The sequence below is a fragment of the Mytilus trossulus genome, chromosome 2 (genome assembly GCF_036588685.1).
Source record: "Mytilus trossulus isolate FHL-02 chromosome 2, PNRI_Mtr1.1.1.hap1, whole genome shotgun sequence".
In the NCBI taxonomy this organism is placed as follows: domain Eukaryota; kingdom Metazoa; phylum Mollusca; class Bivalvia; order Mytilida; family Mytilidae; genus Mytilus; species Mytilus trossulus.
In genome coordinates, this window is record NC_086374.1 from 11,056,406 (window position 1) to 11,075,682 (window position 19,277).

At 32.3% G+C, this 19,277-nt stretch overlaps 2 protein-coding genes across 3 annotated transcripts; both read right to left on the reverse strand.

Moving 5' to 3' along the window:
- Positions 1 to 1,551: 1,551 nt before the first annotated feature.
- On the reverse strand, positions 1,552 to 3,820 carry LOC134704896 (aquaporin-12A-like). Its single transcript, XM_063563680.1, has 3 exons — positions 3,732 to 3,820; positions 2,583 to 3,229; positions 1,552 to 1,855 (listed from the first exon to the last, which is right to left on the reverse strand). Exons 2-3 carry the CDS (start codon positions 3,217 to 3,219, stop codon positions 1,638 to 1,640), a joined length of 855 nt encoding a protein of 284 aa, XP_063419750.1. The 5' UTR covers positions 3,220 to 3,229; positions 3,732 to 3,820; the 3' UTR covers positions 1,552 to 1,637.
- Positions 3,821 to 8,127: 4,307 nt separating this feature from the next.
- Positions 8,128 to 19,157, reverse strand: LOC134704897 (glyoxal reductase-like). 2 transcript variants are annotated; one of them, XM_063563681.1, is made up of 8 exons: positions 19,058 to 19,157; positions 18,121 to 18,201; positions 14,214 to 14,321; positions 12,039 to 12,227; positions 10,659 to 10,750; positions 9,941 to 10,051; positions 8,874 to 8,967; positions 8,128 to 8,294 (listed from the first exon to the last, which is right to left on the reverse strand). In XM_063563681.1, exons 1-8 carry the CDS (start codon positions 19,125 to 19,127, stop codon positions 8,149 to 8,151), a joined length of 891 nt encoding a protein of 296 aa, XP_063419751.1. In that variant the 5' UTR covers positions 19,128 to 19,157; the 3' UTR covers positions 8,128 to 8,148. The 2 variants fall into 2 exon arrangements, with proteins under 2 accessions (XP_063419751.1, XP_063419752.1); XM_063563682.1 differs by lacking the exon at positions 18,121 to 18,201 and having other exon boundaries at positions 19,058 to 19,148.
- Between the last annotated feature and the right edge of the window lie 120 nt (positions 19,158 to 19,277).

Below are 19,277 nucleotides of genomic sequence, written 5' to 3' on the forward strand. Positions count from 1 at the left end.
GGTCACTTTCGGAGGAAAAGAGGACACATTTGTGGTTACATCGATTGGAAAATATCCACCATTATCTGTGAACCAGTTATTCCATAACGGTCAATCATCTTATGATGGCGTCGCAGAAATCATGATTAGAAATGCAAGCCCTGGAATATCGTAACAACTGGCAGATAAATTCAGACGCTGCTGTGATGTTGCTACATACAACTAAAAGTTCACATGTGGCAAGCTGGATTTATTTCTATCACCGTAAAGTTTGGGTCTTAATCAACCAATATTTTGTAGATGTGGGTCGAGCTACGAGGCAGACTTAACTTTTCCTGTTGCATCCTTCATTTTATGTTGCTAGTAAATAAAATAGAGTCACCAAACCTTAAAAGTATAAGTTGTATAGTGTAAAGAGAAGTTAAATAAAAATGAAAGCTTCTTTTTATTCTTTCTAAGAAGATCCTGTATATAGTAAGTTTCAAATTAATAAAGGAAAAGGTCGGTAAGAATAAAAGCACAGTTCGTTCATACTGGAATTATGACTTTTGAATGCTTATTATCTTGAAATGTATAATAGAAAGGTAGAACATAAACTGAAAACATAACCTAAAATACAAGATCTACAAAATTGCAAAACGTCCGAAACACTTGGATGGCCCCTTTAGTGGTTATGGCCTTAAACGATTATTCCTTTCTCATTGTCGTGTTCGCGGTATACATTTTTAAAAATATCCGGGACAATTAAATCAATTCCTACCTAAGTATGTATGAATGATCATAAGGGTGTCCTAACTAAAATTTGTGAATTCTATTTCTACCCACTAAATAACATATCCGACATCGCTGAAGCACAACTTAGGGGTGAAATGTGAAATGCAAATCTTCAAAAAGCCATTAAAGTTATGATATATTAAAAGAAGAAATATTGTTCAGAATCCATTTTCACACAGACGACTCTAATAGAAGTTTTTGCTCTGAAATGACCGTTTACCTCACCTAGCCTAATTTTGCAAAGAATATCTCTCCTCCAAAACTATTGGACAAAATTAATAAACAGTGTCATTATTAAGCACATGTCGTTGTCAGCCGTCCGTGGAAAACGTTTTCAAATATCTTTTCTTGTGATTAATAATAAAACATTATCAAAACTTGGGGCAATGAACGTTTTAGTATAAAGTTAGTGTTTTGATTTACGTCAGTCGACAAATATATTAGCCATGGATAAATATAGAATATTAATTTGACTTAGATAGTAAAAATCAAAATTAAAAGTCAAAGAAAAGATCTACCTATTTCCTTATTTCATCAAAATTCCTGATGTATTGCCCATAAATGAAGATTTTTGTCAAATCTTCGTATTATTTTAACTATGTTCTCAAAAGTCTGTAGTTACTATGTCTATATCCAACTGAGAACTATACATTCATTAGGGCCTCTGTTTTATATGCTAATTTTACTTACTAAAGGCAAAAAGCTAGTAACAAATAATTAAAATTAATTAATTTTTGACAATAGTCATATCTAAAATATATTTTTTAATTGCACTGTAAAGTTTATTTGAACAAAGGGAGATCATTGTATAATAAAAACTTCATTCTAACCTATGAATTCATCAGTTAGTTTTCTTAACAGAATCTGTTCCATACGTCCTGTAATCAGCTTGTTTTTTTATCAATATTTTTTTTTGTCTCTGGTTTAATCTTTTTGCTTGCTTTATCAGTACTGCTTAACATGAACCTATATGCTAGATAACTTCCAATAAGTGGCGCTAAGAAGTATACGAGTATATGTTGACTTGGACTTATTCCTTTACACCCAAATGTTAAGCCAATCGCTTTAGCTGGATCCCTGAACATGCCAGTGGGATAACCACCTGTAATGAAAGGGAAGTACATTAGTAAATGTTCATGATATATTGACAAAAAGTGATTACAGTAATTAATAAAATTATTTTTATGCGTATGTGTCGAGAAAATAATATATATATATATATATATACTAAAGTATATGTAAAATCTACATGTTTGTTCACGAATGTATGTGTTAAACCAATATTTCTAATCAACTATGACTTGATTCCTAGTCTGAAAATGAAAATATTAATATTCAGCTGCTGAGTTATCGCGTCCGACAACATTCACAACGAATGATTGTAATATTCAAAAAGAATATCCTGCTCTTTTACTTGTCTTTATCTATACCAATTTGCTGCCTTCTTCCTTCCATGAATGTACACTTTCATTTAATGGCAGCAAGATATATCATGTATATGTATACTGTCACAGGTGTCTGCATTAATAACATTTTGATTACATGGTATTTTACTATGTTTCAGTCGACCTAGAATAGTTTGAAAATAAAGCAAATTAATCTTTCTTGAAATGAACAGTTTTATCAAATATATCTCATGTTTTAAAAGGGTATGTAACATAATTTCAATCTTTAGTTTTAAAGGTTTATCTTTTAGTCTATTGTGACAAATCTACTAGTATATGTCTTTTTCCATGTTGTGTGCTGTTACCTTGCTGTTTAATTTGAAGTATATATGTCATCACTCTATATAAGTTTGAGTGCAAACGTAAAAAGTACACCATACATACCTAAGCAAAAGGTAAAAGACGAATTACAAAATTTCAAGAGTTTGTCCAAAACACGATTGTCTGAAAAATTCTGTGAATGAAACCATACATCCCAAGTTGTTCCAAAGAGTTCTATTATAAATCCTGTTGTAACTGCAACATTCAGCGCAGCAATACATTCTGTTTGACTAAGATTCTCCTCAAACGATGGATGTAAATCTAACTTCATTAATGTTTTACCAACTCTAAATCCCGTTATGCCAGCTCCGATCTGGGTAATTATTCTAATAATACATTGTTGTAGTGACTGAGATCCCTTCACATATAGTAACCAATTTCCAACAGGTGATCCTTCACCAGATGATAGCAGTAACACTGTAGCAGTATTAAGGGGTATGCTACAGAGAGCATAACCGATATCCCCATGGTATTTCCGCATGATCATCAGACCAAACGGATAAGTACAAAATGCCAAAGTTTTGAAGTAATCTTGAGTAAGTATTTTGACTGTCAATGGAAAACTTTCTGATAACCGATGCATACAGAAACAAACAGCGAAAATTATGATAAACAAAATAATTGATGCCAAGGCCGGAGGAAAATATTGTAGAGGAGGGTCCAGCCCAACAAGTACTGTCCATAGTTCCCGCCAACTCATTGTAATAGTCCTAAAATATAAAAAATTTGTAGAGATCTAAATGCCATTACAATTTTATATGTACATCACATTTTTATTATATAGTCAAGTTATAGAGATATCAAGTGTTACTGCAGTTTGGTTTTTTATTTATTTATTGTAGATGGGTAGAAGGATCAAACACGATTGCAGTCGTCCGATCGGCGCATAAAGGTTCTCTGGATTAGCCTGTTAGCATTGGATTTGATAGATAAAGTAATAACCTGCAAAACTGAAGCATGTAGGAATATATTTCTTGTAGAAGAACCTTCAAAAGTTCAACTTCAACAATATTATTAGTGTAAAGCACATTATTCTATCTGAGTTAAATTTAAAAAGATTGGTCGTTCGATTTAGACACAATTTAAGATTTGAGTAAATTGCACAACTAAAAGCAGTGCAATATACAATTTATTTTACAGCAGATATAATAAAAACTTAACTTTTAACAACTAAACACATTAAATGCAATGTGTTCAAAAGATTTAACCTACCTCTAGTAAACGTCACTTATACACATGTCCCTTCTCCATGGGTACACAAAATTGCATTGTCCCAAATTTTGACTTACCTATCATCTCATAATCTATCACTTTTATCTTTGACACAAGTTCTTAAGTTTACATACTTATGATTAATACATGTATATATATATATATTTGATTAAAATTGATATTAGGTTTATTGATTATGTCATATCATAATTTTAATCATTGGCTGTGTAATACTTTTAATTACTTAAAAAAGGTTTCATCTCTAATTTTGTTACATGTCCAACTTCATGTAAAATGTCCGAAACTCGTATTGCCTTCTTGGCTGTTCTAGATACAGTTTCCTTCTTTCCTGAAAATGATTGTGTGATATTTTCAAATAATTTCTTTCCTTGTGGTCATCTTCCATATGAAAAGGGATTACGAAATAACCAATATACTTTAACTTTTGATGAATATAGTACAGATCCTAGGTATCTTGGATAGAATACAATGGCCCATTTGAGTTCAAGAAAAAACAGTGATTTGTTATTCACAAAGAGTTTATCATTAATGTGCACAAAATGGACCGTACCTAGCTGCAAATCGGTAAAATAAATCTACTCTAATACCATCACACAAAGTATTTCTGACTGTATGACACCTTCATCTATCTGTGTATCTTGACAAACAGGCAAATCAACTTAACAGATAGAGTATTACCAAAGTCATGGATTTCTGTTCAACCACTCTTCTTATCTAATCTGACGAAATTGCATCTCGATTCGGGAAACTTGCACCTTTTTATAAAACATTTCAAATTAGGAATCCCCCTGGTCTCATTAAACAATTCAAATCATCTTTTCTGACAAAATGACTTCAGTTGGGATCGCTGTAACAGCCACAACAAGTAGAAATGTGAGCTATTTTTAACTACCGGTAGTGATACTCTAAATGATGTTTACATAAAAGCCTATAGCAAATTTTAGGATGATCATATATATAGGAAAATTACACCGCAATCTAGGTCTGTAACTGAACTCAAATTATAAGATCTGGTGAATAAACTCATCATAGATATCAGGACAAAATTTGGTATATACGCCAGACGCGCGTTTCGTCTACAAAAGACTCATCAGTGACGCTCGAATCCCAAAAGTTAAAAAGGCCAAATAGAGTACGAAGTTGGAGAGCTATGTTATGTTAAATGAAAAGGTCCCTGCAATTCAAATTATAATATTTGGTCAAATAATCACCTCAATCTAGTCTGTGTTCCCCAATCCAAATCATATTCTCTGACGAAATGATACCTCAATGGCAGTCACTTTACCACTATCCAAATTATATTATCTTTTGATATGATATTCTCTATAACACTATCCAATGTTCTTATCTGAAAAAAGAAAGCTCAATCTAGGTCTGTGTTGACAGCATATTTGTTTAATTTCGGAGGTCGATTTTTTTAACAAGTTTTATGTTAATACATGGTCATCTCAGTACCAGAATCCATGACAAACGAGACGACTTTAATTTTGAAATAATCAATTTCCCTCACCTTATTAGTAATATACCAACTTCACCTGCATATGAGATATACATTTCCCCAACTTATTCTGTATTCAATCGATATCGAAGCTCCTACTCAGACTTTGCAAAACGTCACCATTGTCTGAGAAGAAGGTTGATGAAACTGCTGTATGTCAATGAACGTCTTGTCTTTTTTCTTTGAAAGTGCATCGATAGGTACCAAGACCTTGTTCTCTAATATTCCTATAATACACGATAATCTTGAATATACTAGTAGATTCTGTGTATCAAAGTTGTTATCATCTCCAAAAGGTTATAATATTCCTTTTCTGTTTAGTCTTTTTTCTGTGTTTCCATTTGACGTGACTCTGTATGCATACATCCCATCATTGTGTTATTGGTCTATAATATTTTTGGTATTCCTGTCTTTCATTTTTGCTTATGTATTTCAATGGTCTGTTTGTCTTTTTGTTTATCTTATTCATATGAAGTAGGTCTGTACTTATACATCCCGCCATTGTGTTTATGTGCTAAGGTTAATTTCTGTATTCTAGTCTTTCGTTTTTGCTTTTGTGCATCTTTGTTATATGCTGGTTTGTTTTTATAGTGATAAAGATTATATCACAATGTTGACTGCTGTAACCCAGTCTTGGCATTTTTACCTATAATGTCTGTTTGTTTGGTCACACAGTGTTGTCAATATAATGGAGTTTCATGCTAATGTCATAAGTGAGAGGTTAAGGTAGCTATAAAACCATGTTAAATCTACCATATTCTACATAAGAAAATTTAGTACCAAGTCAGGAATATGACAGTTGTTATCCATTCGTCTGATGTGTTTGATCTTTTGGTTTAGACAGTTGATTAGGGATTTTCCGTTTTGTATTTTCCTCTGAGCTCAGTATTTTTGTTATTTTACTTTTTTCCACTATCCAAATGATATTATCTGATTAAATGATACCTCAATGGCAGTCACTTTATCACTATCCAAATTATATTATTTGGTGAATTGACACCTTAATACAGTTCTCTATATCACTATCCAAATTGTATCATGTAACAACAAGACACACCAAGAAAGACTACGTAACTAAACTTGATGAAATGACACCCTAGGATGACTGTACCACTATCTTTAAAATGTCTTTTCTGAAGAAGTACAAGCTCAATCAAGGTCTTTTTACCAATATCAAACATATTTTATTTCTGCCAGAGTTTACACCTTATGCTACCCTGCCTTTAATTAAAGTGGTTAAAGTAACTGATGGGAAGGAATATTCTATTAACCCTTGTCGTGCGGGGGCCGTAATATTACGGCCGTACCCAGAATACCGTTATTTTGGCATCAATGGCGCTCCATACATTTAAAGGTCATCGTAATACCATTTATGTCGTAGTGTATGCACGTTTCCTCAATCTGAAACTATTCATGTCATGTTTCTCACTTTAAATATTCCTTTTGAGCTCAAATACGAACTTCAAAATTTGATATCGGACAAAATTGGGTTTTTTGGAGGGGTGGGCTTACATTCAAGGTCTGAATCACGGAGTTCAGAGGACTGAAACCTTGACAAATACCGTTAACCTACAGGCACATAACGACTGGTCGTGTCTATTATCAAAATACGCCGAGGAAACGACTACTTCCGGTTGCAAGTCCAGTTAAAGTTCAAAATTGGAAAAATTCCGAAATTTGGTGAATTTTGGTGCAAATGACCTTCTTTACACTGATGAACCCAGATCAGTTTCACTCCGACCTAACAACTGTTGTGATAAAAGTGTTCACTGGTGTCCACGCTACATGTAAACTACAGATGGATGCATCTATTAGCATCTCTCGTACTTACAGGTCGAGAAAAAGAACGAAAAAAGGTCAAAATTGACGCTTTTTGTACCCGAGGACCAACTTTGGGGCAAATTCCCACCAAAAAAAATCCGCCTCCTCACCCCGACCACCCCATCCCGTGATCACCTATTTTAGATTTATTGTAATCAGTATGCATCAGCATCAGGGTACAGCTCATTTGCATATCATTTGCATATTTTTGCAAATACTCGTAATTTAGACAATTTCTGAAAACAACTCAGCATGGTAAGGGTTAAGTTGCAAGTTAATATTTTCAACAAACCATGTGCATGGTTGTAAAGTTTTAAGTTTAAATTTCATAAATAGTATAAACAACCAAATAAAGATATTTCTCTTAGATGGGAGGATATTTATTTTTTTAGTCTCAGTAATAAACCTGGGAGCAATTTTAAGAGACTTTTAACCTTTTTTTCTATGATACTTGGATTTCAAGAATTGTGTATTGAGTTGTGTAATAAAGTGTCTCCTCTGTTCTGTAGGTCAATATTGAGGTAACTTGGTCAACTAAGATAAGTATGTAATATGAGATGGAGGACTGGGCTCTAAATTATGCCCTATCTTTGTTTTAGTTTGTTGATTTTGCCAGTTGTCAATCATATTGATTTCTGTCACTGCTCTTACTAAGCAAAATGCATAAAACTACTGCTAATTTACAAAAGATACAGCACAAATTTAACAAAATTCATTTGAGAACTGTTGGGAACTATAGTTCATGGCTACACTCTTAGTGACGAGGAGATGACTTAGGAAAAATCTTAGTGGTTCATAAGTGTTTCCTGTTTCTCCTTTTATATAGACTAGACCATTGGTTTTCTCTTTTGAATGGTTTTACACTAGTAATTTGGGAACCCTTTTCAGCTTACTGTTTGTTGGGTGTGATTCATTGATGGCCGTACCTTGACCTATAATAGTTTACTTCTATAAATTGTTACTAGGATGGAGAGTTGTCTCATTGGCACTCATACCACATCTTCCTATATTCATTATGAACAAAACATGGCATAAAACACTAAAAAACATCATATAAAAATCATTATTTTAAAAATGTTAAGAAACAGATGTCGGATTCCAACAATAATGTATCTGTTTGTCTAATTTGTTTAAGATGTCTATATCCTGCTGAGATAAGGAAAAGTCAAATATGTCCATGTTTTCTCTGATGTGGTCAGGATTGGTAGACTTTGGTATTACCCCTGTAAATATAAAGAAGGAAAAGTCAAATATGTCCATGTTTTCTCTGATGTGGTCAGGAGACTTTGGTATAACACCTGGAAAATAAACATTATGGGTTAAGGTATGTGATCAAATAAATGACTGATTCTTGTATAGTGTAATCAAAATATGGTTAAATTGGAAATTACATGAAGTATTATAAAAATAATTCATATATAAAAAAAAATTGACAAATTTTTAAATATTTTTGAGATTATATTTACCACTGTATATTTTGATTAGTTTTTCTTTATAATCTTTGTTTGTGTTCAGTGATTTCAATATTTATTAATATTAGTACTCAATACCTTGAACCAAAGTACCTTGCTGGATCAAAAGCTTTGAAGCATGGAAAACTGATAAACAGACAAATATATTGTTTCAATGTAGGTAGGTCAAATTTTCAGAATACTGTTCATACTGTTTGATGATATTGCTGATATTTAGAAGATGGGCATATCTAAGCTGCACCAACAAATAGTCTTTTAATATTATTCTTTTCAACTTATCATTACAGTTTTGCTAGCACTCATCACTTATAATTGAGATTACCTACTTACCAATATTTTGTTGAACAGCCCACTTTAATAAAATCTGTGCTGTCGTTTTACTGTGGATTTTGGCAATATCTTTTACAGTTTCATCTGAGAGCAACTAAAAAATTCAAATTGGCATTTAAAGTACAAATTACTTTTAAAAACACTGAGGTAAGACTGTTTCTCAGTATCAAAATCTTAAAAATCATCAATATTTTGCCTATGCATTATAATGACTCTGCCTGTCGAGTGGTTGCATGATCTAAACTATACACATGATGTTCTTTTGGCTTCTTTGTTGAAGTTATTCCACAATACTAAGGTTTGCATAGCACTTCTTAATATTTGCATGTTTTATGTTGTTGAAATGCTTTTGTATACATTAAATTATTTATTCATCAACCAGCAATCATAGTCAACTTTACATGACATCACACTTTATTGTATCTGAATAGATTTGTTCAGCATCAACATCAAACTTTAAATTGTTGCCTGAGAGGGTGCAATCTAATTCTACACAGAGGAATGTAATTCTAGTTTCTTTTCCTTCTTCGTTACAAGCTTCTGCTTTTAAGCCTGTCTCACAAACAGATGGAAAGAAAGGCAATTTGTGTGAAATTTAATCGCTACCCCTCACTCAACAAGTTATCTTGATGTATTCTAAGATAGGTATGTTTCATGGATATCTTAAAGGTTCAAAGCTTTGGTTAACTGTTCAATAAATTTGTAGCCAACCAGAAGACTTATTGAAATGTGTAATTAAATTTAGCTTTCCAATACCATCATAAAACTTTGAACTAAGGTCATTTTGTAATATTTTTAAATCTTGGCAAATGAGATCTTGATATAATCTTAAGAACACTGAGACAGTTCTTTTTTTAATCTTTTCCTGAAACACTCAACCTGGTGATCTTTTCAATGGAGGCAACATTTAAATAAATTTCAATTAATTTAATTATAATGTGTATTCAAAAATAATAATATTACATTTTGATGCAACAAGGCACACAATATAGACACTCAATTTAAGTAAATTATAGATCTATGTAGATAACGTGGCATCAAACTATTAGACTTTAGAAGAACAGTACCTTGTTTTCTACTACTGATGTTCCCAATGATGAATAAGCTTGGAAATGGATACCTTTCTCTCTACAGTAACATATCAAATTATCTTGTACTAAATGTGGATGGTGCTCAATCTGAAAAACAAATGTTTACACCATTTGAAAATAAGTAAGGGTGAGTCAGGAGTGACTCCAAAATATCATTTATTTTAAATAACTCTTTTTACATCTTGATACTTTTAATGAAATTGATTTGAAAGGGTATTGTATCTTAATAAATGTTTACATGTTTCACTTCACCTCACTGCAAGTTCAAGACAGAAAAGTTGAAGAAGTTGTAAATGAAAGTCATCATGGAGTGAAAATGATGTTTTGTTTTTTCTATGTAAAAAAATGACAGCAGGGCACAATCAAAAGAAAAATAAAAAATTATGAAGATATGTATTTATTGAAATAAATTTCCTCTAAGGAAACCAAATTGCAATGTGTTTAATAAGTTATGTACAATAATCTATTTTGTAGTGACTCATTTCACAAAGAATCTTACAAGAAACAACACCTTCCAGTCATGAGTATTTGGAAATAAGTCACAATCATTTTTTTCGTAAGATTACATGTGAAAAAAACTTTTAATGGTACCTTAGAAATCTGTATTTAAAGCTATAATTGTAGATACTAAAAATTTGTGAACAATAAATTTATTAGTGACCTAATAATAACTTTAAAGTTAATCTTTAAATACCTGGAGAACAGCTGGCACAACATTAGTCTCTGAAATTATGTCCTCTATATGATGTTGAAGGAAGTTTGAAACACCTATGGCTTTCACTTTCCCTACAATTAAAAATAAATGTCATATTTTTAAATGGAATAACTCATACATAAATTAAGATATCTTTGTATTGTGTGTTTAGATATAAGAAGATGTGGTATGAGTGTCAATGAGACAACTCTCCATCCAAGTCACAAAGTAAACCATTATACATGTCAAATTACAGTTTTCAATAAAGGCAACAGTAGTATACCGCTGTTCAAAACTCATAAATCCATGGACAAAAAACAAAATTGGGGTAACAAACTAAAACTGACAGAAACGCATTAAATATAAGAGGAGAACAACTTCACAACACTACAATGTAACACACACAGAAACGGACCAAGCATCAGACAAAATCCCACGAGAATAACAAATATAACATCAAAACCAAATATATGAATTTGGGATAGACAAGTACCCTGACACATCTTATCGCAATGTGAATTTACACTCAACACAGAGCCTTGACTCACACCGAACATCAAGCTTTAAAGAATGTTACAAATGACTAGTGTAAAACCATTCAAAAGGGAAACAAACAGTCGTATCTATATAAACAAGAGGCTCTCAAGATCCTGAATTGCTCACATTTTTTTCAGAGAAGATTTTAAAATGGATGAACAAATTGTGAAAAATTGTCTTTAAAGGGCAATAACTCCTTAAGGGGTCAATTGGCAATTTTGGTCATATTAACTTTTTTGTAGATCTTACTTTGCTGGAACATTATTTCTGTTTACAGTTTATATTTATCTCTATTAATATTCAAGATAATAACAAAAACCTGCAAAATTTCCTTAAAACTAACAATTTAGTGGCAGCAACCCAACAATGGGTTGTTCTATTGGTCTGGAAATTTCAGGGCTGATAGATTTCGACCAATTCAACAATTTTACCCCAGAAACCTTTAAAAGCTTAATTTTTTGAGATATAAGCCAAAAACTGCATTTCACCCCTTCGTTCTTTTTTTAACCATGGCGCCCATGTTTGTTGATGGATCAAAATTTTGGATAAAATTTATAATCTAGATACCCTTTTAGTTAACATTTAGTTTAAGTTTGAAGGTACTTGGCCCAGTAGTTTTAGAGGAGAAGATTTTTCAAATAGTTTACGATGACAGACAACGTACAATGACCCACACCAATTGATGGCATAAGCTCACATGGGGCCCTTTGGGCACAGGTGAGCTAAAAACGAAAAACACTTATAAAACATCAACAAACATCAACTTCTAAACATCAGATTCCTGACTTAGGACTAATGCAGCAGTTATTGTATTTTGTGTGTGCTTATAATTGAAATATCCACCTTCTTTATGTAACTGTATCATATCCTGCCAGCTCTGCAGTCGTAATTCTTTGTTGACTGGTTCCTCTGGTTTTTTACCCTGTGTACCAGGCCAGTGAATTAGATAGAGGTCCAGATAATCACACTGTAACCTTTGTATGGACTCAAGACAGGCTGTTCTACATTTGTCTTTACCTTGATTTGCTGGACCTTAAAATAAAATCGTAAGTCATCTTGGGTGAAAACATTTGTTTTAAAAAATGCATCGTTCTTCTCTCAAAGATTTACAAATACAGAGTCTGAAGATACACATGATTTAAACTTACTAAAAACATGAAAAATAAAGATATACTGGTATATAAAAATAAAAGATTTTGGTTAATCATCACTGAAATGGCAACCAGAAAAAACAAAAGGTAAGTTGAGACCCATGCCTGTTGTAAATTTCTGTGTCATTTGCCTAGGAATTTGTCTAAGATTTTTTTTATATATATACCTATAGAAAAAATAATCTGAGACAAGTGCCTTTGGTCTTTAGGTTCTCTCAACAAAAGTATATAAAAAAGTATTATTGGAGAAATCCTTCTACATTCAAACTTATCCAGTTTTTATCTGTCAGAAATATCAAAGAATTGAATAACTTAGGTATATTTCTAAAATCAGCAGAAAAACTTAGAATTTAATTGCAGTAAATTATATTTTTGTTCTCACTTTATTTAAGTATTATATCATTCTCCGCTCGTATTTTGTATTTTGTATTTTGTATTTTGTATTATGTATTATATGTTCTTTCATGCACACCTTAAATTTATATATATTATATATTTCTTGTGAAATTCTTATCTTGGTGTAAAATTGTGTATATGTATCCTATAAGCTGTACATATTGCTTTCGGAATAAAGTATTATTATTATGTGAAAGTCTTTCTCATTTGCTATCAAAACTCATCATGAAATGTTTTACAAAATCTAACTTAATTTACAATTCAATACAAAGATCTTATTGTTTAAATCAATTATTATTCAACAAAGACATTGGGAAATCCTCAAACTAAATTTATCCTTATCAAGACAAGATGGATAACATTATAATTGTTATTTTTTATATATATTACATACATGTATATTTATACATCATTTTGTGTTGCACTGAGTCAAGGGAGACACTCCTCTTTCATCTATTGACAGATTAGATTATACTTCATGAATAGTTAAAGAGTTTAGTGTGCCCTTACCAAGAAAGCTCTCTGACACTTAATTAGCATCATTGAAGTGTCAAAGTAGAACTCTTAGAGGAATGCAATATGATATTGTGAGATGTTATCAGACCTACTGTGACCAAGATGATACAAATTTTAACTTAGAAATAAAAATTACCCTAATCATTAGATCAAAGAAATAAACTACCTAGGATTATAGAACATTGCTTTATTGACTGGTTATCTTACAGTCAAAGTAACTGATATCAAAATTACAGCCTGTCTCCAAGAAACATTCTTTTATTATCTCCCTTGTCTAGTTATCTTTATAGTAGAATAATTGATGGCTTACTTCAGCTTATCCCTAAAGAAACACATTTTATTATCTTACTTGTTTAATTATCTTATAATAAATAGTAACTGATATTTAACTCCAGCTTTTTCCCAAGAAACCTGACTTTATTATCTCTCTCCCTTAGTTATCTTAGTAGAGTGACTGGTGGCTAACTCCAGCTTTTTTTAGAGAAACATTACTTTATTATCTCCCTTCCTTGGTCATATTGGTTATGTTAGTAAAGAGAACTGTTGGCTAACTCCAGCTTTTTCCCCCAAGATGCATTTCTTTATCATCTCCCTTGCCTGGTTATCTTATTTAAAAGTAAATGAGAACTTGGGTATGGTGAGGGTCTGTAACTTGGGCAGTCAGCTATCAGAGCAATCTCACTATTAAGTTCACAGTGGACAATACAGAGGGGGATAGGACCTTTATAGGGTCTCCTGGATTATGTGTTTTAATCCCAATTTAGGATTTACCCTTTCTGGATCAGGAACTTCTTTTTTCAAATTTCGAGATGTCGGGATTTTTTTTTTTTTTTTTTGGGGGGACCTTGGGATTTTGTGTTTTTAAGCCCAAGATTTCTGGATCAGGACACCTCCTACATCCCCTCACTCAATATACAGTAAACATTCTGTAAGTTATTAAAATATATTGTTTTACCTAGTTTACTGGTTATGAAAACATCTTTCCTTTGAAGTCCATTCTCAGGCAGCAATTCTTTCAAAGCTTCACCAATATCAGTTTCATTTTTATAAACTGAAGCAGTATCTGTAACAGAGAGAAACAGAGTAAACATGTGAGTATTTTACATCATACCCAGTCCGTCAAATAATACTTTTCAAGTGTTGTTGCTTTCATATAAACTAGAAACTATCATTCACAAAGAAAACGGTTCACCATAATATTATAAAATATGTTGGTTTTTTTGTACTGATATTCTGTAAAAAAGAGTTTTTTTCTGTACATTTATAGCATAAATATTTAAAATATATGCTAAAGTCAGGAACCTGTTGTTCAGTGGGTGTCATTTGCTGATGTGGTTAATAAGTTACTCTCGTTTCTTGTATTTTATATAGATTAGATGGGTTTTTTACACTGGTCATTTGGGGGCCCTATAAAACTCTCTTGATGTGAGCCAAGGTTTTATTTTAAAGGCTGTAATTTGAACTATAATTGATTACTCTTTACAAATTGAGACTAATGGATTGATAGTAGTCTCATTGTCACTCATATCACATATCTTCTTAATCGATATAAAGTACAGCTGCCTTATTAGAGCATTTGTTAGCAGCATATTTTTGTTTTCTATTATTCAGAGTTAAGAGCTTTTGCTGGACTGATCTTAACTGAATGTCTTTGTAATTATGCTAGTGAACAATATATTTAAAGCCGAGGGTTAAGCATTTTAAAGTTATAGTTTAACCATGCCACATGTACAATGTACATGTGCCTGTAATTGTACATGTGCCTGTACAAAGTCACCAACCTTGTAAGCAGCTGCATATACAAATGTAATCTATCTTAATGTTTGTCTGAGGAAAACTATGTATTCAGGACTAGAGGTTATAATAGGTATTTAACATATTGTAAACTAAAGACATTTGTTACATTGTTAAAGATTTTATTACAATTCCATAACAGAACTATATATATATACTAGAACACACCCGCGAAATCGCGGGTATATACAGCTTGTGGACTGTTGTAGGATGATTTTTTTGTAAAAGATAGTATGTATGGGAAATTTCATAAAAGGTATCAACAACCTTCTCCCTTGTTTAAAAGTCCAATATGTGTTTCCTATCTGTTAAATTCAAATATTTTCGTGGGTCTGGCCTCAGACCACAACTATTCTTCTCCTTTGCTACAATGCTGCTTTTGGTAAAAGTCAAATAAAATTAACAATTTGCACCGTTTCAAACATGAAATAAATCCAAAATCTTATATATAGACCATTATTAGTCTAATTAAATATACTTCTAGGACAATCCGTAAGTGTTTTTTTTTCTTTTTCAGAGCCTTATTAAGATGTCAACGGTAGGATATGCATCATGTATAAATGACTAAGGCTAATTTGAGGGGTGGTCGGAGGGGTCCTGATCCAGAAATCCTGCGCTTAAAACACCATGAAATCCAGAGATGCAGAATTAAAAGAAATGCATATCCCGAAATCACGAAATCGAAAAATAAATTCCCGGATCCAGTAAGGATCAATCCCAAATCCCGAGCTTAAAAACACACGATCCCGACGCCCCGAAAAATGCTCGCCTACTTTTAATCTCTACCTTACTTTCATTTTAGCCAAATCTCTATTTTCCCTTTCAACAATTATTTTTTTATGTCCCATTTACAGGGCTCACACTAAATTGTACTTCAGAATTATAGGGAGAAGTGACTTCTCTTTTTGAAACTGATAGGGAGAAGTGGTGGGATTTGAAAGAGAAGTGCTCATTCGCGTGATGCGCTACAATATTTGGATTTTACTATAGCATGTATAGTATAAAGGGTCATATGTAAATAATGTTCATTTCATATTGTTCAATTTATATCTGAGTATATAATTAAAGTAACATTTCAAATTAAAAGTTGTTTAAGTTTTACTAAGATTCTTGTGAGAAACTACACGTATATAAAATATTTAATATCTAGCACTAAAAAAAAATTAAAAAATTAAAAAAATGTAAAGAAATTATAATATATCAATTACAATTTAATTCCAAACTATCTTGTGTATGAAATTTAGTGTTTCTCATTAAAAAATATAAAAGTTATTAAGCTGGGCCATAATATATTGAAATATAGTATAATAGTCATGATAGTCTCAGAGTTAAACAACTTTAATCAATAGTTTGAAACAATCCATAAAAAATATAGGGAATTATATACACCAATCAATAAGATGTAACCAAAAGTCTCTTAATTCGTGTGGTATACGTAATTTTTCCCTTTTGGATCAATATTCTTCTGTCAGCTGTTCCATTCCTGCGTCCGTAGTAATTATTGTAAAAGTACGGATTTCGGTCATAGCTGGTCCGGTTGAGATCCGTAGTTTAGAAATCGGTCAATGGCGGATGAATGCAAGAAAATTTACAAAAATAAACGATGTTTGACAAGTTATTTGGAAGGGAACATTACGTTTTTAATGCAATAAATGGATTAAACACTTACTGTAGGCAACTTGTATCACGTTTAAATGAGTAACAAACTTATTTTACCGCCGAAATTTAGGTTAATGTACGTTTTCGAGTAACAAGCACCGGAACTAACGGAAATGTACGAAGTGATAACAAGTTGTATTTTTATCAAATAACCTGCTACACACTTCAAAGACAATGCTTCAACCTCTTTTCTTAAGATAATGAATCGTTTTTGTATTAATTTCTTTAATTATCGATAAAAAATTGATGTTTCATCAACTTGGTAAAAATTGAAAAATGTCCAATGACGGAAGCGACTGAAAGCGAGTATCGTCAAGAACAGGGCGACTTCTTTTCGCTTTTGGGGGTTGGGAAAAGCGAAGTGACGGTTGGGAAAGCGACTTCTTCGCCCACTTCGCCTGGTAGCATGAGCCCTGATTTATGGGCATCACGTTTTCAGGCTAGTCTGTCCGTCCGTCCGTTCGCTCGTTCGTCCGTCCGTCTGTTCATGTCTGTCCCGCTTCAGGTTAAAGTTTTTGGTCCAGGTAGTTTTAGATGAAGTTAAGCATGTTTTACTATTTTAATATATATGCAAGTGGTATGACCCCTTAAGTAGTAAACATTTCAAAGAAAACAGTAGACAGAATCAGGGCCGACATTCTATACTAACATAGAAAGTCCCTGACAGATTACAGATAGTCTCTATATATTAAAGTAGTATAATCATAGTTTACATGTAGATACACGCGAAAAATAATTATCTTCTCAACGGAGGTATAATAGTTGTGATTATTGCGATCTAAACACCATGATATGGAGAACGCTCTGAATGGCCTATTTTACTCTCCATTTTTGTTATCCATCATACGATTGGTTGTACTTGTGTCAAATATTTTACTTATTTTAATATATATATATATATATATACAACTGGTATGACCCCTTAAATAGTAAACATTTCAAAGAAAACAGTAGCAAGAATACAGAGAGTCTCTATATATTAAAGTATCATAATTGTAGTTTACATATAGATTTATTAACGCGAACAAAAATTATTGTCCTCTATAAGGAGGTATAATAGTTGTGGTTCATGCGATCTAAGCCCCATGCTATGGAGAATGCTCTGATTGGCTTATTTATTTTTCATGTTTAGTTATCTATCATACGATTGGTTGTATTTGTGCATCTTTCAAACCGGAAATCCAATCTATGACTAAAAGTTAGTCCGATGACGGAATCATATCCGGACTCCTTTTTTGTCGTTTTTCTCCCAAAATAACTCAATCTGAATAATCATAAGATTGGATGACAAATGCGACTATGCATGTTACCTATAGGACACAGAGGCATCACGATTGATTTATTGTGGAAGGAAGAGAAGCGACACCCAAAATGAGGTCTTCTCGTTTAATAGTATAGATATATCATACCAAAGGACCTATAACCTGATTCCAAAGCAACTTGTAAACATCTATGAATCAAATCTGGACCTTTTATCTTGAAGGTTCCCACTGAAATGAATCATCACTCAAAATGTAAATAAAATGCTATTTACTGTATAGTAGCACAAAGTTGCATGTCTGACTTATGGGTAGCTATGAATTAAAAGAAAGATAAATTGTATTTTTCTAGTTTAAATAGTTAATGTTAATGATACCCTGTTTAATGCTTTATCATACAAGTTTGTGATTTAAGTTATATGTTATCTGTGGTGTTGTTCTTAAAATTATTCCATTACATCAATTGAAAAAATCAAACCACCTAGCAGCATTTATTTTTCTTCTGCAGATTGTATATTAACAACTGCTAGATGAGGGTATGAATGCCCATTACGGTCAGGCTACAGATATTGTCAATTTGGTTAAGATTTCATAGTGATTTGTCAAAATGTCCTTATCATAATTCGACAGAGATCTCAAATAATTATAGTTGCAGCTGGATCCACTGACTATCTAAGAGGGGGCCCACTCCAGTCGCGCTTCAGTGATTCCCTATATAAGGAACCAATTTTTTTCCCAAAAAGGGGGGCCTGGAATGTGTAGGATGTAAACATGTATTGGGCCCGAACCGACCTGACAACATATATTTAGTACCTTTATTCATCATGAAGGTACCCCCACGTAAATAGGTTAGTTGTAATAATTATGACATTTTTAAAGGCTATTTTAAATATTTTTCTGTGAGCCTTTCAAGTAATAATTACTTGGACTAGTGGAAATATCAAAATTAATCCCTGACACCCATGCATGTATCTTTGCCTAAAAGTTGGCTTTTTGTGTTGTTAGATTGTGTTTTGTGGTATAATCTAATTGTTATGTATATAATGTTGTTTATCTGAATGTATATCATTGCCCAATCTTTACTTACATCCAATCAAGGGTATAAAAGTATTGCTATTTAATGCAATCACAGGATATTTGCAAACTTGACTAGACATCAGTCACAAATGGAAAGGAAATTGTCCGAGATGTTCGGAAGGAAATCTCCCGCCAATTTTTGCTATTGATAATATTGTGATTTTTTTGTTTTATATTTCATAACATTGTATTCAAAATAAAAACCATGTAAATATGTTTCTGTATTAAAA

What these genes read in the sequence shown, in the direction of transcription:
- LOC134704896 (XM_063563680.1), bottom strand. Translation starts at nt 3,219, where the DNA reads ATGAGTTGGCGGGAACTATGGACAGTACTTGTTGGGCTGGACCCTCCT. An exon ending in GTCTTTTACCTTTTGCTTAG is followed by an intron (nt 1,856 to 2,582) that starts GTATGTATGGTG and finishes CTTTCATTACAG; the next exon opens with GTGGTTATCCCACTGGCATG.
- LOC134704897 (XM_063563681.1), bottom strand. Translation starts at nt 19,127, where the DNA reads ATGTCTAGTCAAGTTTGCAAATATCCTGTGATTGCATTAAATAGCAAT. An exon ending in ATCAGGTTATAGGTCCTTTG is followed by an intron (nt 14,322 to 18,120) that starts GTATGATATATC and finishes TCTCTGTTACAG; the next exon opens with ATACTGCTTCAGTTTATAAA. An exon ending in GATACAGTTACATAAAGAAG is followed by an intron (nt 10,751 to 12,038) that starts GTGGATATTTCA and finishes TTTTAATTGTAG; the next exon opens with GGAAAGTGAAAGCCATAGGT.